Here is a 24999-nt window from a genome sequence, read left to right on the forward strand (position 1 = left end):
ATTTTAAGATCAGAGTGTCTTCCCCAGGAGCTGAAGCGGGCTTATGGCTCACTCATTTAGAGAAAAGGAAGCCTCCCACTGAACTTATGTGTCATTTGGGGAATTTCATGGCCTCTTTTGTGACTTAACCTTGCGGTGTCTACAGTAATGTAAAAATGATTTCTTTGTACAAAAGTTGATAACTAGGTCAATGATCAGTGGTCTGTCCTGTCAACCCTAGTCCCGTTTTTGGCACTCATTGTGGGTCAAGGTTTTGGCGTTATGTGCTGCTGATCCAGTGAGTACTCATGGGAAGGCTCTTCTGGTACATGTGAAACTGAGGTGAACTGTGAGCAGGGATGAAAGGGTAAAGTTTCACTGTCAGGACATTGCAAGACTTGTCCTGATGAGAGATAGAACTTCTTTATATTTCATGTCCACTTAACTAGTGCATGAGTAATACAAAATAGTTCTGATTCATCTGGGCACTTCTTTTAGTGTGACTTAATCTAAGATAAGCTATCGCCTTTTAGTCTAATTAAATGCACATTAAGAACACTTGAAGATATACATTTTTTGAAGGCTTGCACTTGTCTGTATTGAATTACAGAACTTCATAGCATATCTAATGTGTCTCATCCCGCTGTGAGATTTGTAACATAAACCTGATATTGAAGAAGGGCAGGAATAGTTGCAGTATCTAGGGCTGAGTCGTGTGAGGTGACAGACCTCATTTGACCAGAGCCAACTTTTAAAGCACATGGTTTAGCTGCATAATAAAAGTGGATTTGGATTCAACAACATATTAAACTGATGTACCGCCCAAATAATGATTCCTTAGCTATAATCAGGTTTAATTAAAACAGTTCAAACAACACTTGACTAACAAAAGAGACCAGAAAATATGTTTCTTACCACATAAGAATCTTTTTCAGAACAAATTTGTTGTACTTCCTGTAGGACTTAAGTTCTGAAGTCAACACTATTGGGTGTAAGGGCTTTTCTAATTAAATGCCACCTGCACTTATATCAAGGCTTATCAGGATTTGTGAGGATTATTAAATCACAAGACCAGTGCTGTCCCCACCTCACAGTGCCCTCTGAAGAGCAATGTGGACATAACAAGTTGCAAAGGTGAGTTAATATAATAGATTACTGCATTGTAACTACATAACTCCATGGTGCCAATGTGATCATGGTGGTAATTTCTTATTATCATCTTTCGGTGATGATAAAAAATAGCCAGATAATTTTAATAACTGTATGGACAGCTCAATCTATCAAATATATATTTTTTTCTCAGTGGAAAGAAATAATTATCAATCTTTTTTCAGATCAAAAGGCCTAGTCTACTTATCTTTATAGTTGTCTATTTATTATTGATTTATAAATAGCATTTCAATAAATAACCAAAGTTGTAAGGACAGTGCATTTGTATATGAAGTCAAAATCTTCACATCCACACAACTTACTGAATAGCATCCCTCTAAACTAAACCTTGAACTTCCAGCATTAGACTGATTAGTGACTAATGTTTGAATGTCAGCCAAATCCTTTCAAACATGCCACTTACGCAGTGGCTAATGATGACTCTTGACGAGGTAAAGTCAGCTTGTTATTACCTCATCAATCACCTACTGTTACACTCAAATGCTGATTTACCAGTATAATTTTAGGAAGCTAGGAGAGCTTCCTGGTGGTATTGCCAAAGCAAATATTTTAACATTACCAAGACGTTGAAAACCCAGTGTTTTTTTTCTGCTTTTTTGTAGTATATTAAATAATTACATATGAGTAAAATAGTTAAATCCCAGGTACATTTCATGTAAAAAAATTTACCTCTTTCTTGGTCCATGAAGCAGGGCAGAAGAAGTTTCATCCAAATCAGCAGCTTATATTATTAGCGCTATGCAATATCAAGCACTTTTGCATAAGCCTATGTAGCCTACCATTTAAGCATCTTCATTTATGTACATATAAATAGAACAGCTCTGTCTACTGGACACATTTTTTGACCGACTGCAATGACGGCTTTGCCACAGTGTCTATTACATAGCCTATGCATCATATTTCCACCAGTATATAAGCAGGACGGTGCCACCAGAACATTTACTGCAGTGACCAGATTCATCTGAGCAAATTCCACTTTAGTTCATAGAGCTAACCCTAAGGTGAGTGTCACAGAGGAGCTGCTCAGCCTCATGCCTCGTCTACGTTCAGGGCTTTGGGACCTTACCAAGGACACGAGCTTACTTCTGACTTTGGAATTACCAAGGAACTAAATGGAACCAAAGCAAGGCTGCATAGGATGCTTAAAAATCTTTTGCCAATGAAACTAATGGACTACATTTGATGACCACGCTTCTGTTTGGGAAGAAAGAATCAAAAAGGGAATTAAAAATATTTGGCATGAGTAATGGGGACTTGAAATTATACATTTTGATGCATGATTCAAACCTGCTTCATTATGTGTACTTGCACTGATGAACTGTTTTCTTTCTTCCACAGTAAAAATGGCCTTCGCCGGAATTCTCAATGATGCTGACATCACTGCAGCCCTGGCTGCTTGCTCAGGTAAAACCTAAAACCTAGGACACAGGGCATTTTACAATGTATTTAATACAATTGTGTATTAGAGTAACAATTTGTGATGCATTTGATTAAACTCCATATAATATTTTCCATAATATTCCAAAATATATTTCTTGGAGAGGATAAGCAGATAATCATTATAAATTCCTTATTATTTATAAATATGCTTAAATTGCGCAGTTTAAGCTTTAAATACTGTAAAAGGCAGCATGGATATTAAGAACTAACAATGTATTTCATTTTTAATTATCAAAAGCCTCAAGCTAATTATTTTCTACTTAGTCTGATCTGCATGTCTGTCAGTTTAGAACACAGTATTGTGGATCTGTACAGAAACATGTTTGGCTAATAACATCTTTTGCTTCCTTGCAGCTGCCGACTCCTTCAAGCACAAGGACTTCTTTGCCAAGGTCGGTCTGGCTGGCAAGAGCGCAGATGACATCAAGAAGGCCTTTGCTGTCATTGACCAGGACAAGAGTGGCTTCATTGAGGAGGATGAGCTGAAGTAGGCACCACCTCTTACATTACATTTCATCTCAGGCAAAGTTGTCCTAGCAATGGCATCTTCTTTCTGTAGGCTCCAATTTATTATGATGTCACTTTCACAAAGCGCTACATGTAAAAAGTCTGATGGGAATTGAAAACACCATCTGTCTTTAATAGTATTTTTTATGTGAATTTCCAATTGCAGAACAAATCTTACAAAGAATTTTAATGAATGTCTCTAACTGATATTATAATACGTTTCAGGCTGTTCCTGCAGAACTTCTCTGCCGGAGCCAGGGCTCTGACCGATGGTGAGACCAAGGTGTTCCTGAAGGCCGGTGACTCTGATGGTGATGGCAAGATCGGAGTTGATGGTGAGGAACTATACTTATCTTAACTTGTTTATCTCCAAATTTAAGTAAAAACCAGAAATGGTCACTATAAAAAGTGCTAATCTACTTTTCCTTACAGAGTTCGCTGCCCTGGTCAAGTCCTAAATGGAGACTCTGATCATCAGCTGATTTAATTCTCTGAATGGAACCACTTGAGTTATTTCTCTCTTTTCTCAAACACTCTTTCTTCATCTCACAAAGCAAAAGATTTTATACAAGTGACCCTTGACCCTGGGTTTTGCTGCCCTTCATGCTGCCATGATGAATGTACCTGATTTAGTGTAAAGCATGGTTGACTTTTGTCTTTCTCTCTCTCTTTCTCACTTCTGTCGTCGTGCTGTGAGTGTCTTAAGGTGATGTACTTTGTGACAAATGGACGGACGATGAGACTAAATTAAAGGCTCTTTTTCAGTAATGTAAGCTTGTCATTGCTCTTTCATAACCATCCAACTGGTACAAATGTTGTAATATTTGGTCAACATAGTAACCAATAGTAATAGTGGCATAATTTGACAATATTCTTAAAAGAAAATAAATAAAAGAACACAGTAGCTCAGATGCACTGGATAAAACAAGCTAATAATGCAAAGAAAAATAATGGAGGCTTATTTAATTTCAAATATTGGCCTATCACTTAATAAATGGCACTAGTGAATTGTGGAATGTATAAAGATAGATACACAAAAACAATTACCTACAAACATTGGCCTACTAACTAAAATAATAATTAACAAATAGTGAACTAATAAAAGAAATAACCACAAGAGGGCGTTAGTGTTCAAACCTGGAGCCTAGACTTAAGAGTTAAGCCTATGTAAACCGTTCATACAATAAGCTTTTTTAAAAATGGAAGAAAAAACCTCTTTCTTTTTATTGAGTCATGATGCCAGGGTCCCAGAATAGACTTATAAAATCTTGTTTAATTACTATGTATTTTATTCCCCAGGTTCTCGTTACACAGGCGTCCTTCCTGCCTTTCTACTGCCATTAGTGCTGACTGGGTTCACCAGAGACCCTGCTGTGTCAGATAATTTCAGAGGCTCCAATTGCACATGACAAACTCATCAATTTAGTGGACAGTTGCTATAGTGACCAGGTAAAGTCCACCTGCACTCACCTATGCTCACCTTGGACTGAGGATTAGCTCAAGGTAAAAGCAGTTTTATTTAATAATGCATCCTCCTGATAATAAAGCAGTACAGACCTAAAACATGTGGGTTCCTGCGTTCTTTCCCAAGCCTAAGCATTTTCTACTGGCGCATGCAAAGTAAGTGGACCAATATTTTAAGTCTACACTAGATGCCCTCCTGCGCACGAGGCGATGGGTTTATCATCCAAATTGTGAGATGCGCCTAATCTATGGCACACCTGGCCTGTGCGTGCGTGCGTGCCAATGAGTGAGAGACGGGCACACGGGAGGGGGAGCGTTGTATCGCAGAAAAAGTTGATTGGATAAAAAAAAAGAAAAAAAAAGAAAAAAGAAAACAGTGTATCCTTCGGGCACGGAGAGAAAGCAGTGCGCCATGCTCGGATATAAGGCGTAGGCTAAATGATAATTGGGCAGGTGTGTAGGTGGGAAACCAGAGAAGGAGCCGTGGGATAATTTGATCTGTGAACAGGTTGGAAACTCAAGCATCCTTCGACGCACCTCCTGGGCTCTGGGTATAAAAGCAGGAGCGCGCTGGAAGGGGCTGCACACCGCCGTACACCTGCTGCTCCGGACCTGTGTGAGGAACCTACGACCCCCGGTGAGTCAGGGACGAGCTGTGGCCCCCGGTGCAGCGCTGAGACTGGACTGCTTTGGTGTGAGAGACAGAGGAGAGATGGATACAGGCTCAGCTACAGCATAGATGCTTATAATTCCTCATTCAGAATTATATCATTGATCATTTCTAACACCTCATTTGTTGTTTAGGCCTAGTCTGTTGAAATTTCTACTCAAGTTGTAAACGCTTTTCTTGAGTTAGTTCATCTCGAAAATCTTACTAAAACGTCAGCAGAAAAATATGCTTGCTTTCACATCCTTAAAAAAGCTCATTATTACAAGGGTCATTTTTGGTCCATTAGAAAATGATTAGTTGATACACAATCCAATAGACTAATAAAGCGATGAGCAAAGGTGCATTGTCAAGACATGTATGATATGTGAAGAGACTAGAAAGTGGATGTGAATAATTTACTGAGCGTTTATCTACCCTACAGGATCAACATGTCACTCACCTCCATCCTTTCTGCTGAGGCCATTGACAATGCTGTCAAGGAATGTCAAGGTACACACACATACCATTGTTGTTATATCAACAGACCAGTTTACAAAGTTGTATTTTGTCTTCTGTCATTTATTAATACCAAATTCCAAATAATTCATATATTTCTGGAGAAATGTCTGGAGAAAATTTACCACTTGTCTGATTAGTTATGATCCTTGCGTGTAATCTATGTTTTGTGTCTCAGCTCTATCTCAAAATATATGAGCTGCATTATTTATGTTTTCAGCCCCGGATTCATTCTGCTACAAAAAGTTCTTCAAGCTATGTGGCCTGTCCTCAAAGACGCCTCAGGAGATCAAAAATGTTTTCCAGATACTAGATGAAGACAACAGTGGCTACATTGAGGAGTCAGAACTTAAGTGAGTATAAACATTTAAGAGAAAGCTACTACACAACATGTGTTCGGTTTTCTTGAAGATTGTGATACCTTTCTGACCCAGATGTATGTTGGCTTAGCTCAGTATTTGTGTGATATGAAGAAAGATTTAGAGCTCAATCCGTAGTAATAACACGATGGCACCATTAAGCCGTCTTGCAATAATCCACTGTTGCCAAAGCTGTATTTTATTTTCGTGTTACATAAACTACCTTTGTGTGACAGTATCAAATGTGAAGGTCATAAATACTGCCCATGTGCTTTTCTGCAGATTTTTCCTCCAAAGATTTGTCCCCAGTGCACGGACTCTAACTGATGCAGAGGCCAAGAGCTTTATCTCAGCAGCTGATGATGACAATGATGGCAGAATTGGAGCTGAGGGTTGGTGTCTGATTTCTCTCAATGTACACATGAGCTCTGCAAAATTATACACTAGAAGGTTGAAAGCTCAAAAAGAGTTTAATTCATTTTATCAAGTTTTGAATTATTGATTGCTCCGTGTTTTTGGTACACAGGTAGATATTATGCCGCTTTTATGACAAATTTCTAAATGTTTTGCAATGGTCTAGTGCAGTCGTATTTATTTTTTTCTCCTCTTCTTTTTTTAGAATTCCAGGCTATGGTGCTGTCTTGAGTTTAATCGGTGATGGCATTTCCAGACCCTCAAATCCTCTTTAACCACTGGAGTCTCTGGGTTCATAATGAATTACACATGCATATCTTTTGTTTTCTATTAAAACTATGGAATAATTGTTTTTAATTGACTTTTCACCTGAAAATGGCAGCTTTACACAGTGTTTCACTTTTTGTGTCTGTGGACATTCCACCTTTGACAAAACACAAAATCAATAAATATTTCAAAAAGTAAATTACTTGGTTTGTCTGTGAAACTGTTACCTTTTCAAGCGCTGTTACACAACCAAAACTTATTAGTAAAGATTCTTTACTATTCATTAAGGGTAAATTTAACACAAATGTGGAAGAAAAAAATATTAAATGGCATAATGCTTCCACACCGGTAAACCAAAGCTTTGAGTTGTTAAGCCAAATAAAATATGGCCTATAATGAAAATGAATGGCAAATATTTTGAAATACATACATGCTGCAGTTAAAAATAATTGTAATAACTGTAATTGAAAAGAATACAGTTGAAAGACTCAAACTGTGCCACAGATGCTGTAGACATGACTTTCTTCTGGTACTGGTAACTACATGGGGACCTCTGACTGCAGGTTTTGTTTAAGTTAGAGTTACATTCTGAATGAGGCACTCTGATGAGGCCATCCTTCTTTCTTCACCTACTGGTCCGATGAGCACCTGTTTTTGTGCAGCACTCCAATACCGCTATTTTTTGTACATCAAGTTAATATTCATAGGTCAAACCATTTTTTTTCTAGGAACCCTCAAAAAAGGGTTTGAATACGTGTTTTACCCGAGTTGTTAATTGTGTAACACCGCACTGTCAAAAGCAGGAAGTCGATAATGTTAAGTAATACGGCGTCTCTTTCATTGATGCCTTTTTGTACTTATCGCATTTTTATCAATGTGCTATACAGTCGCTGGGACTAGGACGTGTTTGGTTGGATTACCGTAAGGTCGGTGTTGTCTCCATATAATCCTTTTAGCACCTTTTCACCCGATCTGTTTATGTGGTCTCATACAGATCCTGTTAGCATCTTTAGTTAGCCGCACATCTATGGTTAGCTCTTAGCCTAGTCAACATCAGTGCAGATCATTTAATATTAAAAAGTCTTAGGGTAATAATTCAAAACATAATGTACCCAACATGTTAGTCAATGTCAGTTACACATTAATAGAGAGTTTGTCATCTTTAAATGAGTTGGCTCCTTGAAATTTACCGGCGAAGAGTGCCTTAGCATTTTAAATGTTAATGTTGTCTACTTTTACAATGGACTCAGATAAAAGTTATTTGTTTAGCTATATGTATATTTACTGTAGTAATTATTAGTAATTTAGGATTTACAGATGATAATGCTTAGTTAGGCAATACCTTCAGAAGACATTTTGTGTGCTGCTCTATAGTAAACATACAAGCCACTGTTGAAATGTTCATGAATCAGCGAGTGTAGTATTCAGTTTGTTATGCTACTCTAGCCACTATGTTCTCTCTTTATTCCACAGGCTGCGGCATGATAACCAAACAGTCTTTGAAGGAAAGAAAATCCAAACTCAAGTTACACTGATGCTGATGATTAGGTAACTCGCTTTTTCAATTATTATAAATCCTGGCTGGAGAGTTTTTGATTTTACAAAAGGTTTTCTTTGTCCCAGTCCCAGAATGGCCTCAGGAATGCAAGAGAAACAGTACACTCCATCTCTGCTTAGTTTTTTTGTTTACAATCCCACATTTGGACCACGGGAAGGAGAGGTGTGCATCTTTTAGATATATTTTTGTCTCACATTTATTTAATTAGTAATTAGAATTTACCTATTCTCAGGAGGAAAAGAAGATTTTATTTTACCACCCCAGTGATGTGGAAAAGAATGAAAAGATACGAAATGTGGGCCTATGTGAAGCTATTGTTCAATTCACCAGGTATTTAACTCATGTTTCAGTGTAGTTTGTGCGTGATGTAATTCTTTTTAAAATGTCAGTGTTAATCAAATATAGTTTTCAAATGAAACTTGGTCATTCTCTGTTCCAGGACGTTTTGCCCAACAAAACCAGCTAAATCCTTGCATACACAGAAAAACAGACAGTTTTTCTTTGAGCCTGAAGAAAACTTTTGGATAGTTATGGTATTAAAAATAATATTTGTAATTTACCGAACATGCTAATATTTGATCTTTTCCTATGTTTATTATCTATTGAGTCCATTTGTGTATCTCAGGTGGTGAGAAACCCAATGGTTGAAAAGCCAAACAAAGATGGTAAACCTCCAACAATAGAATACCAGGAAGAAGAAATACTTGTATGTGGCAAAGTAATTTCCTTGAAATATTTTAATTTGATTGATGGTACAGATGCAACAACATTTTTATTCTCTGTAGGACACTGTATATGGTGCAGTTGTAAGACAATGCTACAGTATGTACAAGGTAAATTTAGTGTAGCTTGAATTGTACATTTAATATTTTCATTAAAATGTACTTATTACTTATGTAAATGTACTTATATAATATTTTTGTTGCAGTTATTCAATGGAACATTTGGGAGAGCAATGGAAGTTGGTGGAGTTGAGCAGCTGATTCAGAAACTTGAAAAGTTCTTCTACAGGGTAAAGGAATTTAGCACATTTACCATCTATCCTTCTGCATGCATACATTAAGCGTATTTTGTTAATTAACCTTTCTTTCATCGCATACTAGTGTTTTCACAAGGTCTTTGTATCAAGCATCCCTGGATAACATTATCTGTTTTCAGTGTAGATTCCCATTAGCAGTCACACCTGCATTCTCAATTCTTGGCAATGTTAATGATACCTAATGTGATTCTGTCCACTGAGGAATGCAGCCGTAGACATTAAAACTGTATATGCTTATTAAAAAAACATTTCTAATTAGGGAACACCCTTCTTAAGTTAAGTCTGGGTTTCCCTCTCCACTATGAAACCTTACCATGGGAGGAAGAGGGACATTGCAGTGTCCCTATCAAGAGGTTGAATGTCAGAGCTTCTTGTTTGGCCTTGTGTGATGCAATTGTCTCTGCGGCATGTCAGTCAGTCTTCTATCTCAGCTTTCTCTGGTGCACTGTAAGCAAGCACTTGTATGGATGTAAGCTAACCCCTTTCTCCTTTTCCGTCTCCTGTGTCTGTCTCCTGCCTGCTCTGATTGTGATTGCCTTATGTGTATACTTGGGTTTCCAGTATCTGCAGACTCTCCACTTGCAGTCCTGCGATCTGCTGGATGTATTTGGAGGCATCAGCTTCTTCCCACTGGACAAGATGACTTACTTGAAGATACAGTCATTTGTGAACAGAGTGGAGGAGAGCCTCAGTCTCATCAAATACACAGCCTTTCTTTACAATGACCAGCTCATTTGGTATGAAGCTTCTTTATTTGTCTATTTGTAGGCCTGCCCTTCAACTACAAAAACATCTGGTTTTGCATTGCTTGCACTAATGTATTCTATTAAGAAACATCGTTCAGTGTAAAATGAATAAAAACATTTAAAAAAGAATAGGGATGCACCAATACTATCAGCACCAATACTGAAAAATTAGCTGGATCAAGTAACATAATATTTGAACTTTTATTTGTACAAAGCTTTTTAGTAGTTATAAGAAAGATAAATAATAACACAACTGTATCTCTTGTGTAATAAGTTAACTGTGTTTTAAGGAAATTCCATCCCTACACTGTTAATGGTTAATATTGGGTATTGATATATACTTAAGGTCAAAGTATAAATAGCATCGGAATCGGAACTGAAAAAGCTTGATCCCTAGAAATGAGCAAAGACTAGTGCTAAATTGAGACTGAGCCATGGTTAAATAAAAGACTTGGTGGTACAGAGGTTAGTGCTCTTGTCTCACGGTAAGAAAGCCACGGTTTAATTCACCCAGACAGTGTTATATATTCTCCCTGTGGATATGTATGTAAGCGAGAGAGAGATTCTGAACCTTGGTGGAACTATTGTGCAAAAAATAAATAATACATGCAACACATTTTAAATAGTTTGGTCTAGGACTAATGATTCTGATTGTCAGAGTTAAGTTCCATATAACATACCCTGCTTATCTTAAAAGAATACCTTTCTTAAATCTAAGCTGTAGTTGTACGTCACTGCACACATTTGAAACCTCAAAATCCTAAAATTTGCATGTGGAAATGCATCCTTAGCCTGCTGGTTAAACAGACATAGTACAAGCTGTAATCCTCTTTGTGGTTTCTGGTGCGTGTGACATGTCCCCTGTCTTTAATTACACATGAGCCTCCCTGATCAGTGCAAAAGCACCGGGGATTATATGATTGCTAAAATTACTTGAAAGCATTGTGATCTCTAATTGCATGTTGTTGGATCGTACAATTTGATGCTGCTTGATTAAATAAAAAAATGTCATGTTCTTTTGCACTACTAACAGTAGTAGTAAAACCGCACCTTACAGTGAATTGCATTTGACACCATACATGAGTGTGTTAACTAAACTTTGCCTGGTTACTTGCAGGAGCGGACTGGAACAAGATGATATGAGGATTTTGTACAAGTACCTCACCACCTCTTTATTCCCCAGACATTCTGAACCTGAGGTTAGACAGAACATGTACTAAATATTTCACTGAAATAATCTCATGTTGTCATTAACATTATTAACATAATTTGTTTGTAGCTGGCTGGGAGAGACTCTCCTCTAAGGCCAGAGGTTACTGGGAATCTATTGCATTATGGGAGGTGAGCTCTTTGACATGCAGTGTTGGACATTAAACTTGTTTGATGGAAGTGGTGTAGACTTCTGCATTTTCTCCATTGCTGCTTTGTCTTGTACCACCACATGGGTGTAATGCCGTCAGCTACCAAATCACAATGCACGTATCTTATAATTATCATGCAGCACTGTGCTTGGCCTTTAGAAATGCATTATGTAATCTCCAAAATGCTTGCTAATAGTTCACACTTACACTTTACAACAAAGTTGCAACCCTTTGTGCAAATTGTATCACTTGATTATAAGAGGAATCTGTGGAATCCTCCATTTGCAGTTAGAACACTGTTCTCTTTGTTTACCATACTACTACTTGTACTAGATCAAATGGATAAGACTAAATATATGTTCATCGTTACATAGCTGTTGCATTTGCTTCAAACGTGGTTTTGTTACAAGCTAATGCTTCTTGTAAAGGCTACAACTTAAAACATTTTTTTAAAGATTTTTGACAGGACCCACCAATTTCAAAGACCCAGAGGCCAAGTTCCGGTTTCCAAGGATATTTGTCAGTGCTGACGATGGCTATGAAGAGCTACACCTGATTGTTTATAAGGTAAACATGCTTTTTTTCACCAGGTTATTCCATCTTTCAGGATCATTTCCATAATGCATTGTACCACCTGACCCTTAGATGGTCCACCAATATTATGGATTTTTTTGGGGGGATTAAGCAGCTGAATTTTATAGTGATGAAAAGCAAGCCACAATCCTTATCATTCACATTAATATAATTTCCAACCTCTTTTGACCTTGAATTTCTTTTTAATCTCTATCAATGTGTGCTATTTTTCAGGCTATGAGTGCGGCTGCCTGTTTTATGATAAGTGGTGAGTGCTGACTTGTTTGGTAATGTGTTATATACTGCTACCATTGCTCTACATCTATGTTGTTATATTTTATGTCCTTTAGCTTCCGTGGAGCTAACTCGTGAGTTTTGTGAGCAGCTAGACAGCCTAGTGGGACCTCAGCTCACTTTACTGGCATCTGATATTTGTGAGCAGTTCACAATCAATCGTAGGATATCAGGGTGAGCCCAAATCCAGACCCTGTCATTATTCACATTCACTATTCACAGTTCACATTTCATCACAAAAGCAGTGACTCAAAGAGAGATTTGCAATATCTTGTGTATTCCTACAGGATGGGAGATTCCATTCGTGTACAGTTTCAACTGATAAAAAAGGCTTCTAGCCTGTAAGCTTTGCATTATATTGGCTCTATCTTGTAATTATTATCATAATTATATAATGATATAATATCCAGATTTGAAGCAAGCCACATCTAGTTCGAGGGTTAATTTTAATTAGCCAATGAAACAAAAAAAATATTTGCTGATCCCTTGTGGCAGCAATTTCTATTGTTTATTCTATCTCACAGCAGTAAAGGCCACTGTGGGGTTTTGGACAGTGCTCTTGACCACAATATGTAGACAGTCACTGCAGGATCACTACATTGTCTGTGTATTGACCCATGTCCCATTTTTAACCAATCTCATTAAATAACTTAAGGGATCTTATTGGTCATGCTGATCCTCCTACCTATAAACTCAATATTATGTCAACCAGTTTCATGAAGGAAAATTTTGACAATTTATCCATTTTATCCATTATGAACTGTTCACTGTCATCTGGTTGTTTCCCTGGTTGTTCAACCAGTCGTCAAGAAGCTGTCACTCAGTCCCTCAGACCTGAATCATTTGAGGCCTATTTTCAATTTTCCCTTCTTGGCCAAAATTTTAACGAAAAAGTGTTGCCACTCAGTTGACTTGGCACATGGACAATAGTAATATTTTTGAAAAGTTCCAATCTGGCTTTTGATCCAACCACAGCACAGAAACAGCCCTTATCAGAGTTACAAATTATCTTGTTTTATCAGCTGACCAAGGTTTATGTTCCATTTTAGTTTTGCTTGATTTAAGTTCCACATTGATACGGTTAACCATGCCATCCTGCTTAAATGTCTTCAGCACTGTGTTGGCATTTCAACCACAGCTTTATCTTGGTTCTCATTATACCCTACATTAAAATTTTTCTCTGTTGTACTGAGTTCAAATCCTCTTCAGCTCCTGTTCCCCAAGGTTCCATTTTTGACCCCATTTTATTCTCAATATATATGCTTCCCATTTGTACGCCCATTCAAAAGCACTAGATCAGTTACCATCTGTATGCAGATGCTAAACAACTGTATCTTTCACTGGGCAGGAATAACCACAGTTCATTAGCACAACTCCACAGCTGCCTCTCTGACATAAAAGAGTAGATGTCCATTAACTTTTTGCAGTTAAATGAGTCAAAAGCTGAAATAATTGTATTTGGTCTACCTCACATAACCCAAAATTTTAATAAAACCTCTGGTAAAGCCATTAGTCTGCAACTTGGGTGTTATTCTAGACTCCCAATTTGACCTTGATTCACAAATAACAAAGACTGTCCAATCATAGTTTTATCAAATTCGTACTATAGCCAAAATAAAAAAAAAATGTATTCCTCCAGCAGACCTAGATTCATTACTGTAACGCCCTTTATGCAGGTTTGAGACAGAAATTCATCACCCGTCTCTTGCTGGTGCATATAAATGGCGCTGTCCCAAATGTTAGTGGCTAAATCCTGATTTGGCATTGCAGTGGGAAAACGTATGTGTTAAAGAAAGACCTAGCACTTTATAACCATGTGATTTTTTTTTCTATCTCTGTGCAACTTAGGACAGAAAAAGAACCCCAGTTTAAGTTTATCTACTTCAATCACATGAATCTGGCAGAGAAAAGCACCATCCACATGAGAAAGACTGCCAGCGTCTGCCTCACCTCTGTGCACCCAGACCTCATGAAGATCCTGGGAGATATCAACTGTGATTTTGCAAGGTTCATGGGCTACATGACATTACCTAAAAAAAATCTACCACAATAATTTATAAATACATTTTTTTAATTTTGATTATTGAATATTAACTAAATCCGATTATATTTCTTTGACAGAGTGGATGAAGATGAAGAAATTATTGTAAAAGCTATGACAGACTACTGGGTAGTGGGCAAGAAGTCAGACCAGAGAGAACTTTATGTGATCCTGAACCAGAAGAATGCTAATTTAATAGAAGTAAATGGTATGTATACACAATGATATATATTCTATTTGAGTTTGTGTATGTGTTAATTGTTACTTTACAGTTAACTTTTATGATAATATTGCTGATTACCTTTTCTGTCTTCTCTCTCTCAGAGGAGGTGAAGAGACTTTGTGCAACACAGTTTAACAACATTTTCTTCTTGGACTGAAAGAGTGAATGGGGACTCATCTATGAAATGCAATAATTGCATTGTAAAATACAGAAATTAAAATTTTCCTTCAGCTTTTATTTAATATAAAATTGTAATATTGCCTTGTAATTAAGTGTACAAATGCAGATTTTTACTGTATATGTTTCCTTTATATTGCTTTGTACATAGAAGGATTTTGTTGGTTGCCAACTGATCACTGTTGCAGGTTTTGTCAAGTTTAGTTTTTTCTTTTAATAAAATCAACATTATTTTTAAAATAATTTAAAACTGACACAGTAGTACAATGTTACAGACATTGGCATTGTATTCTCTGGTTTCTAAACTACTGCACCAATAATAAATTACAATACAATATTTTCCAATTTGAAGATCAATAGATTTTCTTCCACTTGTACTGTTTTTAGTATTGCAATGAAATACTTTACATTACATTGTATGTCCACTGTTGCAGAATTACATCACTTTCAACAATTCTTTAAAAAGGCCTGCTCATTTTTTATTTATACATACTGAAAAAAAAGTTTGCGATGAGCTGCTCTCCTTTTTTGCATGTCTCTTTGATGTAGATCTGAGCTAAAAAGTCAAAATTGTGTGTGTGTGTGTATTTTTAATTTATTTTTTTCCTCTATATTTGCCTTACATACATCGTTAAACATCTATACCATCAATATCCACAAGGAGGCAGTGTTTATAAGTATGTTTTACGTCACTATGTATAAACCAATCAGCACAGAGTATCTTGTGACTGTTGACCAATCAGCGCATTCAATGAGAGTTTCAAAAACTCACCCGCCATGATTGTTGTGAACTTTGAGGAACAAGTCCGTGCGCCTTTACGTTAGGAAGCAAGTCTTTATTGGACAGATCACTTTTAAGAGTCTACTGGCATACAAAGGTAAAGTAAATGAGTCGAATCTAAATGGTATGCAAATGTCTCAAAACTGTTATCTCGACTTACCTGAGTCTGTTTTCTTTACAATTTAGCTAATTTCAGCTATAGCAAAAGACAAGATTAAATCTGTCAACTGGACAGATTTAATTTAATCTTTTGTCGAAATAAAATTTGTCCAGTTGATAGATTTAATTTCGTCTTTTACTATGTATCAGACCTGGACTAATTTAAGTTAGATTTATGTCTTTTTGTCGGTTTTGCTCGATTGCTGTTTGGTTTGTACTTGTGTTATTACAGAAATATATTTGCTGTGAAACACTGTATAACAGTTTGAATAACACGTTTCTTATCTATCAGCAGAGGGTAAACATGGCGTCTCGCTTTGCTCACCTGCGTCAGCGGGACAACAGTGTTTCAATGCTGAGAGTCAAAATGTCCCGAAGAAGGTCTCAGTCCCAGAAAGAGAACCGCGAGCGCATCGTCAACACCCGCAGACAGCTCGAGGCCCTCCAGGAGATGGACATGTCCGCGCTGGATGCCTCCATCGCAGTGACAAACATGTCTGTTATTCAAGAAAAAAAGAAAAGTGAGACTCAGCTGCAAAAAAGTAAAGCATATGTCAGTTTTTTTAGTTACAGATATACTCATGCATGTACAATATTTAATATTGTGAATTTCAACATATTTAAAAGATGTGGCTGGAGAGGAAAGACTGAAGCAGCTTCAGCGTTGGAAAGAACGTAAGGCCCTTGAAAAAGAGAAGGAACAGAGAGAAAAATCCCGTAAAGGAGTTTTTAAGACTGGCCTGTATCATCCTAAAGATGCACTGCGTATTGGCCCTCTGCCTCCTGTGCCAGCTGCCCATGGGAGAGCTAAGGAGGTGAGCGGCAGGTGTAATTACCACCTTACACATCGCACAGTATTCATAGATGTGATCCTCAGTGTTTAACTTGCACTACCCCTTGTCTTTCAATCAGACAAAAATACATGCAACTCCAGCCCAGAGTAGTAGAGTGACTCGCTCTATGAAACAGCAGCAGCAGGTGCAAAAGGTGAGGTATTTCATGTTTTGTTTTTCACCAAAAACATTTCATCTATTTAATCTATTTTATATTTGAATTTATATATAATGTACTACTTATTGAATTGTTTTCAGCCCCTGAATATGCAGGATGTAAATGCAGCTGGAAAGAAATGTAAGTTGTTACAAAATTTTTATTATTTTATTTTATTATTTTGAATCGTATTAATTTTGTCCTTTTCTAAAAGCTCAACCTCCTGTAGAAAGGGCTGCCAGAAGCCGTGTTGCACCCAATAAAGCAGTCCCATCTTTGTGTAAAACAAAAGGTAAGTTAAAAAAAATCTCTTGTGCATCTCATGGTGGGCCTGGATACCATGGCAGTTTTGTCTGTGTCATGACTCTAGCGGAGCCGGTCACACGCGGGTTGTCTACTAGATCTGTCAACAAACCTCCAGTTACAGCAGCTCCTGTGATGAAAGACAAACCAAAGGACAAATGTGCAGGTATGTACCACTGGCCGTCAGAGGTGTCATTGTTTAGGTTTCAGTGACCAATGGATTGTAAGACCACACCGGAAAAGATCTGTGTTTAAACACCTTGTTATGTAATCCTTAGACGTGAGGACAACAAGAAGCAAAGTGGTAGAAGTGGCCCCACCTCCAGCTGAAGAAAAGAAATGTGATGGTATTTTTTTATTTTTTTACATAGTTAATTTGTCTACACAGCAGGAAGCAGATCACTAATATTAATGCTGTGTATTTTTTATTCAGTCAAAACTACGGTTCCAGAGAAAAACATTTCTGTAAGTTTAATCCTATCCATATTTTTGGCTGCTAAATACAACTCCTTCTAGTCTATTGTGTAATGGTTCATTATTTTGTTCATTGAAACTGTTTAGAAACCTGAGATGGAGAAAGAAATACCAAAACAAGAATGTTCCAGGCCTACACTCCAGACTGACGAAGAGGAGATGGTGGTGGATCAGACAGTTCCTGGTCCTGCTCTTGACGATGAGGTCCCAAAGTCTTTCCCCAAAGTCTCTTCTTTTGCCCCTGAAGGATTCCTGTTCCAAGTGCCTAATGGTCTGTCATCCATTAAGTTTGAGCCTCTGACCCCTCGCTCTGCAGAAGCCTTTCTCACACCAAGGTTAGCCAGACTTTTTAACTGATTGCTAATTAAAATGGATTTAACATAACCTTTTAACATGTGCCATACAGCTCCAGCTTTACTCTTCCTCCGGCTCCTACATTTAATGAACAGAAACCTGAGAAGAGTGAGGGGTCTCCTCCAAAATCCCCTCATTGCTCACCTCTTTCAGGGCCCACCACCATTGCTGATGCTCAAGAAGAGGAACCAAAGCATGATGTGCCATATTTCAGGTTGCATATCTTTTGTATACACATATTAATTCTTTGGTTGTTTTCTTAAGTTTTTTTTGTACATTAGATCAGAAATTGCCAATGAAACAAACAGACTGACAGTTCTCTGCACACACTGGGAGTCTAAAGTGGAAGATGAGGCCATACCAGAAGAAAGTAAGTCAATAATATTTCTCTAGCAAACCTAAACTACTGAGTTAACTATTTTTGTACTCGGGTCTGCATTCAGTGAGGGACTGCATGCGTACAGCTGTTGGCCAAGCAAGACTGCTGATGAAGGAGCGTTTTAAGCAGTTCAGTGGTTTAGTGGACGACTGTGACTTTTGCCGAGGCGAGAAAATCACAACATGCACTGACCTCCAGGGCTTCTGGGACATGGTGTATTTCCAGGTTGGTTTTGAGAAGTCTGGTTTTTATTTACCTTATTTTAATGTATGCCCTTATTTTGATTTCATAGTAGTTTTTACTTTTTGTTTTATATTGAACCATAACACCAATGTAATTTCCTAGTTTGCGAGTTTTGTCAAAACTTATTCTGATAAACATAGGGCTGGAAAATATTGAAATAGATAAAACAGATACATTAATAAAACTTTCCATCTTAACTTTAGGTTGAAGATGTAAACAAAAAGTTTGACGCTCTCAAAGAGGCAGAAGGCCGGGGCTGGATGGAGGACCACAAACCTCTACCTCGACAGAGAAAAGTAGTAAAGGTATCATAGCTGAAAGTCCTGTTTTCATGGAGTACACTGTAATTGATGTGCGTATACATAAAGACGACCAAAAACATTTTGTATTGAACAGAAACCTGCAGCTGCACCAGCCCCGTCTAAACCTGCAGGAACAAAGGCAGCTGCAAAGTCTCGTCTAGCCGCGGCAAAAGCAGCAATGAAAGCCCGACAGCAAGCGACAGAGTCTGAGAAGCCTGAGAGCACAGAGCAGACCTCACAGGACACCCTGCCAGTGGCCCAGAGGACTGACAGTGATGGAGACTTTTTCCAAGTTGCAAGCCCAGCCAAACCACAAGGTAGTTTCTCTCTGTTAGTACTATATGCTGATGTTGACAAGCTTTATTTACAGCTAACTAATGTGTCACAGGTTCAGTGAGGAGATCCAGTCGTCTCAGCGCTAGGGTTCTACCCCAGCCTTGTCCATCCTCAAACTGTTTTACACCCAGGAAAGTAACTCGACGCTCCCTGGCATTGGTACAGACCCCTGTTCAAACCAGAACAATGCAGGAACCTATGACCACTCTCACCACCCCACATTCTGTTACCAAAACTCCAGCACCAGTGGAACAATCTTTGCCTGGCATTCCTCAGCCCCAGAGCATAGTCAGCGTGTCTTTGTGTTTCTCTCCAGTAAAAGATGTGTCTTCAGACCCCACAGAACAATCCAAAGACATGGTTTCTGACTCTACACACTCCATACCCTCCATTGATGGTGAAGAGCAGAAGGGTCTGGCTGAAGACTTAAAATCAGAGTTAATTCAGACTCCACAACTTCCAGACACTCTTTGTAAAAGTCTAGTTGAGTGTGCAGCCCCAGTGCCCTCTGTGTCCCTGAGTTTCACTCTGTCTCCCTGCACTGAACAGTTGGGCTCCCAAGCAGTGAGCTGTACCCCACGAGCTGTGCAAAACCTCCTACATACTCAGGATTTTGTGGCAGCCACACCAGACAGTTCAGTTACTGAGGTAAAGATTTACCCAGCCTTACATTACTGCTTTCATGTTAATTACACTTGCAGTAATTCAATTATCTTTCAGGACATTGGGGTCGATTTTGAGCGATACCTGCAGCCTTCACTGAGAGACAGCTTGTCACCACGGCAGCCATTTCCCATGGAGTCACCAATGGCAATGGATGTAGATCTGGAGAGTCCCAGAGGTCAACCTGAGGAATCTGTGACTCAACAAGACGCAGGTATGATTATTGACTCCCATGAGTGTCACTCCAACTCAATTTCATTGGGAATAATGGCTGAGAGTATGTTTAAGTGATGCCAGTGACACATTTTACAGCCTGTTTTTGGCATGTAATTTATCCCCTTAATGTTTAACTTTCACAGTCTCCACATCACTGCCCATGGTGCCAACTCTTTCTTCTCAGTCACCTCAGGTTCACCTTTTTCACTTTTCACCTAATCTTCTACAATGTTTTGCTTTGTGTAGTATGAATATGTATGCTGAGCTTTTTTTTTGTTTTTGTTTTTTACCCAGACAGTGGAGTCAGCTCTTCTTCTGTTCACCCCAGACCTGAAGGACCGGATACGGCAGTCTGTTTGCCCATCTGACCTCATGGTTTTTACCCCTCCTTTGTAGCAATGACTTTTTAAGATTGGTTTTAAATAGTTCTTTTATAGCTTTTAAAAAGATGCACCATATTTTTGTTTGCTACAATGCTTATTAAATTTATTGTTTGAAGGTGACTGTGAGAACGCTGAATTGACAAAACAGACAGGGCAAATGGTGTAGGGTAGAAGCTTTAATTCAATTTTGAATGAAGCCATTTAAGTCCACGAAACAGTCCTCTTCTGCCCTCTGGTGGCGGTAGTACGTATATCACGAGGCTTGCTGTTTAGATTTTGCCAGAACCATCTGCGCTTGTGCTTTGAGACTGAAATTCTTCTCCTTGATATTTTTTTTCACAAACTGATGCTGTTCAAATGCATTAAAGAAAAATTTGTTGAAGAAGTGATGAATCTTCTGTTCCCAGACTTTTTGATTGTCCTGTCTGACTTTTAACAGTCCTCTCCCTCCCTTTTCTTCTTTTGACTCTGACAAACAAGAATTATAAGGCCACAATATGCGTCATGTTTCTACAATGTTAGTTTTACACATTTGGATCAACACTTGACAATACATAGAATATACAAGGCAAACCTCTCAATTGAAGACCATCCATCATACTTTCAATAAGAGCTGCATCTTTTGAGGCATCCACCTGATAAATAATACAATGTGAGTAATACATTTACTAATTGCAACTAAACAGAGCATAACATTTCACTTGTCAAGTATTTCAATTGGATTAGTGATTTTTGCTTTCAGTTTAGCATTCATTTACACAACACATTTGAAACATGTCCAGAAGCGTTTGAGAGAAACATGAACACAATGCACTATGGCACTTTGTAAACTACAGGGAAGCAAGTTTGAATTATGTGAACTTCAAACCTAAATAATTGCACCCTTTATAATTTGAAAATTGTTTGCAATATATTGTGCAGAGTTAAAATATAAAATGACAACCATAGAAGAAAATACAACTTACAGAAGTCTGTGAGGTTAACCCTTGATCTATTTCATTGTGATCCAACTGGCATTTGACCTCTGCACAGCCCAGAACTGCATCAAAAAACTCCAGAAATGTAATCTACAGAAAGAATAGTGTATTTAGATAAACTAAATAAAAAAAGTACATAACTCAATTTGTATAACCTCTAGATTTAGCAAACAGGATGTGTTGCTAGGGTCACGACTCTCTTGAGAAATGACCTTCATGAACTCCAAGGCAGTAAGTCTGTCATCAAGCAAATGAAATTCCTGGCAAAGGTAAAAGAACAGGTTTATTTACAATTTCTTGCAAACACCAGATAAAGGTTAGTTGCACCTTAAACATGAACAGCAGGTCTCGACATGTCATTGTCTTGTCTTCTCGTGAACGGTCTTTAAGTGTGCAGAAAGCCCGGTAAACCTCCCAGCTCTTCCCACAGTATCGCATGGCAACTTCTGTATGTTCCTGCTGCCTAAACAAAAAACCTGCAATAACAAATGTGTTAGAAGGATTCACATGTTTTCTTATTTAATGATAATAGTAAGCTTCCAAACCTTTTACATTTTTTGCATTAGGTAGGATGTCGTTTGTCATCAGTTTGGAAAAGCTAGCCGCTAGAAGATCCCTTTGTGAACTGATGGATCAAAAAATGAAAATATATTTACAATTAATCTGTACAGCCATGTTATATAATTATGCAATACGTACACCATGTCTTTATGATAAATGTGATAAGCAATGACCACTAGACAGGAAAGGAGCTTGCAAAACAGCATCCCAGTGAAAGGCGAGTGGACCTCTGTTAAGGTGACACCCTCTAAAGCACCTAAAAAAAAAGGGAAGAACTGACAAGAAAAGAAACTATTTCTGACTACAGAATTATTTTCTTTTCAGTTCAGCTTATTCATGTAGAAGTTCTACATTTTTCTAAAAAAAAGAAGAAAGAGAAAAACATTGTAAAGCATTACATTGTGCACCTTTTTCCATCAGTTCATGAGTTCTACATATTCAAAAGGAGTGATTTTCAATAGTTATTTTGTCAATGATCCACCCACTTCTAAATCCATGTAAATTAGCTCTGCAACTTACAATAAACAATAAACTAATTTTACTACCCATGCTATTATCCGTTCAACATTAAACAAGTAATTTTCAGCAATTTTTCAGTAGTAACATTTCTGCTTTTTGCCATCTTCAGGTTTACATTCATGAATTACTTGAGACAGCCATCAAATTATTTCCCATTGCATTAAGCATAATTAAGACATATTTTAGAGGACAATTATGTTCGTTTGTCCATTTTTGCATATACAAATGGACATAAAACAAATTGCCTTACATCTGGTCAGCAAGTCAATTTGGCTCAGAGTGATGTCATGATGATGGACTTTACAGTCTTTAAGCAAACGCCACAGCTGCATCCGGGACAGCATGAAGGTGTTGTCCGGGGAATGAGCACGTCCAAGTCGGCTGTAGAAACTGTAGATGGATCTCAGTTCAGTGCTGTGCCTTAACACCACCAACTCCACCTAGAGGACGAAAGCAATGAAATATCAGGTGGGCAGCTTTTTTAAGTGGCACCATCTTAAAAAAAGGGACTGACTTCTTTGAGTTCTGCATCTCGTTTTTTCTCAGGGATGCTCTTCAGAAGCATGTCAATGTTTAGAGTCATGTCTGGTCCTAGCAGAGATGAGCTATCAGAGGCTACACATAAGATAAAAAATATAATCAGTGATGGAAGATTGAAAAAACGCATTCGATTTAAATCCTAACCAAAAACTCCATGCATCTATTTGACCACATTGCAGACATAGACCCTACTGTTTAATGCTTATTAGAAATGTTAATTTTACTTCAGATTATGCTTAAAATGACATTAGTCTGATCTAAATATAAGTAAATAAGGGCCAAAAGAGATTAGATTAATTAAAATTATAATACCTAGCAATGGGAGAGGTTTGTCATTTCTCAACTGTATCATCTGATCATCCACAAACTCGCCTTGGAAAACCTTCCCATTTTTAAATGTAAATTTTCCCTGTGAAACAAAACCACACATTTATTGTAGAGTTGTCAAAATTAAAATTAACCCGAGTTTCTATACCATTCCGTGCTTTTTGTTGTTCCTCCACTCTCCCTTATACACTGCACCATCGGCATAGTAAAAAGTTCCTTGTCCCTGTCTCTGGCCACATACAAAATCCCCAACGTACTGGTTACTTTGGGAATATCGCGATCCATCTTTTCGCTTTATGATCCATGTGTGTTTGCCGTGCCCATGCTGCAAGAGTCAATCATTTTCACTATGCGTTAGAAAACTTACAACACTAAAGAGCATGAACTTAACTTACTTGCACTCCATTATACCATGTTCCCTCATACTGTTGTCCGTGCAGAAGCCATTTCATTGTCCCCTCTCCGTGTCTTAGGTTTCTCATCCATTCACCTTCGTAAATATTGCCAGAGGGATACCTAACATAATAATAATAATTAAATAATAATAATTAAATAATAATAATTAAATAATAATAATTAAATAATAATAATTAAATAATAATAATTAAATAATAATAATTAAATAATAATAATTAAAAAATAAATAAATATAAAAAATAAAAAATAAATAATTAAAAAATAAAAATAAAAATAAAATAAAATAAATACAAACATCAATGTTGTATTATTTAATTAATCATAACAAACCTTCTCACTCCATACCCCTTGATCTTGTTCATTACCCAGTCCCCTTTATACCAGCTGGTCTTATCTTGGTTGTAATAAATGGCACCCTAGAAAAAAAAAAAAAAGGAGGATACCTAAACCATATTCAGAATAGACATTTTGATATATCTTACCTTGCCGTGTCTTTTGCCTTGGTGCCAATGACCTTTGTACAACACACCATTTCTGGAGCAATAGTATGATCCAGTCCCATGTCTTATGCTGTACTGAACCTCACCATTGTATGTGCTTCCATCAGGCCAAGTGTATGTACCAAGGCCCATCATTATGTTGCTGACAAAACTCCCCTGTAAAACATATGATGGATTAAGTAAATAGCCAGTGTATTAAGGTAAAGTTAGCATTAAATATTTACCTCATATTTTAATCCACATGCCCATGTGAATACACCATGTCCCTCCATTAGTCCCTTGGAAAATGAACCCTAGAGCAAAATTAACATGACCTTTCAATATGCTGCGTATCTGAAATATGTGTCTATAATTGCAATTTCACAGTTCAATTTCTTTCTTTTTTTTTCATACCTTATACACGTGACCTCCAACAAAACATGCGACTCCTTCTCCACTTGGCTGGTTCTCAAAAGTTTCACCTTCATATCTGTAAAAGACACAAACGTATCGATTGTGTTGGATATTACGATTCGCAGGATTAGAAACGTACCTTTGAATAACCAAGTTTAAAAGTAGAGTGTCTCTGTTGGGAGCATTCATGTCAGGTTGTTTTTGATCAGTGCAGTGAGCGCTTTGCTGCTCCATAGCTTCTTTTAGATCCACTATATTTTCTGCTGCCGCCATATTTTACGAGTTTAAAATAAACGGCTAGGTGTTTAGTTGAGTTTTTGGTACGTTAGTTCACTTTCTTTTAGCACAGCACATTTCGCCACAGCACTAGAACAATCTGCCCTTCTCCCACGTATCCTCCTCACC

General features: G+C 37.6%; 5 protein-coding genes across 9 annotated transcripts; 4 read left to right on the forward strand and 1 right to left on the reverse strand.

Annotated features, from left to right (window-relative positions):
- Nucleotides 1-2023: 2023 nt before the first annotated feature.
- On the forward strand, nucleotides 2024-3864 carry LOC117387140 (parvalbumin alpha). The gene is made up of 5 exons (XM_033984564.2): nucleotides 2024-2150; nucleotides 2488-2553; nucleotides 2944-3076; nucleotides 3322-3431; nucleotides 3529-3864. The coding sequence occupies exons 2-5, from the start codon at nucleotides 2493-2495 to the stop codon at nucleotides 3552-3554; spliced, it is 330 nt and encodes a 109-aa protein (XP_033840455.1). The 5' UTR covers nucleotides 2024-2150; nucleotides 2488-2492; the 3' UTR covers nucleotides 3555-3864.
- Nucleotides 3865-4366: 502 nt separating this feature from the next.
- pvalb9 (parvalbumin 9) lies at nucleotides 4367-6964 on the forward strand. Of its 3 annotated transcripts, none has more exons than XM_055229554.1 (5): nucleotides 4367-4599; nucleotides 5652-5719; nucleotides 5946-6078; nucleotides 6367-6476; nucleotides 6704-6964. In XM_055229554.1, the coding sequence occupies exons 2-5, from the start codon at nucleotides 5659-5661 to the stop codon at nucleotides 6727-6729; spliced, it is 330 nt and encodes a 109-aa protein (XP_055085529.1). In that variant the 5' UTR covers nucleotides 4367-4599; nucleotides 5652-5658; the 3' UTR covers nucleotides 6730-6964. The 3 variants fall into 3 exon arrangements, with proteins under 3 accessions (XP_055085529.1, XP_033840456.1, XP_055085528.1); XM_033984565.2 differs by lacking the exon at nucleotides 4367-4599 and adding an exon at nucleotides 4945-5213 and having other exon boundaries at nucleotides 5659-5719; XM_055229553.1 differs by lacking the exon at nucleotides 4367-4599 and adding an exon at nucleotides 4945-5197.
- Nucleotides 6965-7530: 566 nt separating this feature from the next.
- On the forward strand, nucleotides 7531-15237 carry ccz1 (CCZ1 homolog, vacuolar protein trafficking and biogenesis associated). Its single transcript, XM_033984966.2, has 17 exons — nucleotides 7531-7691; nucleotides 8239-8313; nucleotides 8389-8485; nucleotides 8556-8653; nucleotides 8763-8856; nucleotides 8949-9029; nucleotides 9109-9156; nucleotides 9252-9335; nucleotides 9924-10099; nucleotides 11226-11307; nucleotides 11388-11449; nucleotides 11925-12036; nucleotides 12277-12310; nucleotides 12393-12510; nucleotides 14185-14343; nucleotides 14458-14585; nucleotides 14702-15237. The coding sequence occupies exons 2-17, from the start codon at nucleotides 8300-8302 to the stop codon at nucleotides 14755-14757; spliced, it is 1443 nt and encodes a 480-aa protein (XP_033840857.1). The 5' UTR covers nucleotides 7531-7691; nucleotides 8239-8299; the 3' UTR covers nucleotides 14758-15237.
- Nucleotides 15238-15565: 328 nt separating this feature from the next.
- On the forward strand, nucleotides 15566-20424 carry dlgap5 (discs, large (Drosophila) homolog-associated protein 5). 3 transcript variants are annotated; one of them, XM_055229638.1, is made up of 19 exons: nucleotides 15566-15655; nucleotides 16010-16259; nucleotides 16345-16532; nucleotides 16630-16704; nucleotides 16809-16848; nucleotides 16922-16999; nucleotides 17078-17176; nucleotides 17289-17357; nucleotides 17444-17475; nucleotides 17572-17819; nucleotides 17891-18052; nucleotides 18120-18208; nucleotides 18282-18442; nucleotides 18664-18765; nucleotides 18857-19079; nucleotides 19151-19746; nucleotides 19819-19975; nucleotides 20121-20170; nucleotides 20272-20424. In XM_055229638.1, exons 2-19 carry the CDS (start codon nucleotides 16022-16024, stop codon nucleotides 20371-20373), a joined length of 2709 nt encoding a protein of 902 aa, XP_055085613.1. In that variant the 5' UTR covers nucleotides 15566-15655; nucleotides 16010-16021; the 3' UTR covers nucleotides 20374-20424. The 3 variants fall into 3 exon arrangements, with proteins under 3 accessions (XP_055085613.1, XP_055085614.1, XP_055085615.1); XM_055229639.1 differs by having other exon boundaries at nucleotides 16013-16259; XM_055229640.1 differs by lacking the exon at nucleotides 20121-20170 and having other exon boundaries at nucleotides 16013-16259.
- Nucleotides 20425-20884: 460 nt separating this feature from the next.
- Nucleotides 20885-24867, reverse strand: rsph10b (radial spoke head 10 homolog B). The gene is made up of 16 exons (XM_055229817.1): nucleotides 24734-24867; nucleotides 24595-24670; nucleotides 24426-24494; nucleotides 24184-24357; nucleotides 24032-24117; nucleotides 23680-23800; nucleotides 23433-23609; nucleotides 23270-23366; nucleotides 22932-23032; nucleotides 22668-22857; nucleotides 22037-22154; nucleotides 21883-21962; nucleotides 21665-21813; nucleotides 21493-21597; nucleotides 21326-21427; nucleotides 20885-20995 (listed from the first exon to the last, which is right to left on the reverse strand). The coding sequence occupies exons 1-16, from the start codon at nucleotides 24865-24867 to the stop codon at nucleotides 20885-20887; spliced, it is 1890 nt and encodes a 629-aa protein (XP_055085792.1).
- Between the last annotated feature and the right edge of the window lie 132 nt (nucleotides 24868-24999).

The sequence above is a fragment of the Periophthalmus magnuspinnatus genome, chromosome 19 (assembly GCF_009829125.3).
Source record: "Periophthalmus magnuspinnatus isolate fPerMag1 chromosome 19, fPerMag1.2.pri, whole genome shotgun sequence".
Taxonomy (NCBI): domain Eukaryota; kingdom Metazoa; phylum Chordata; class Actinopteri; order Gobiiformes; family Gobiidae; genus Periophthalmus; species Periophthalmus magnuspinnatus.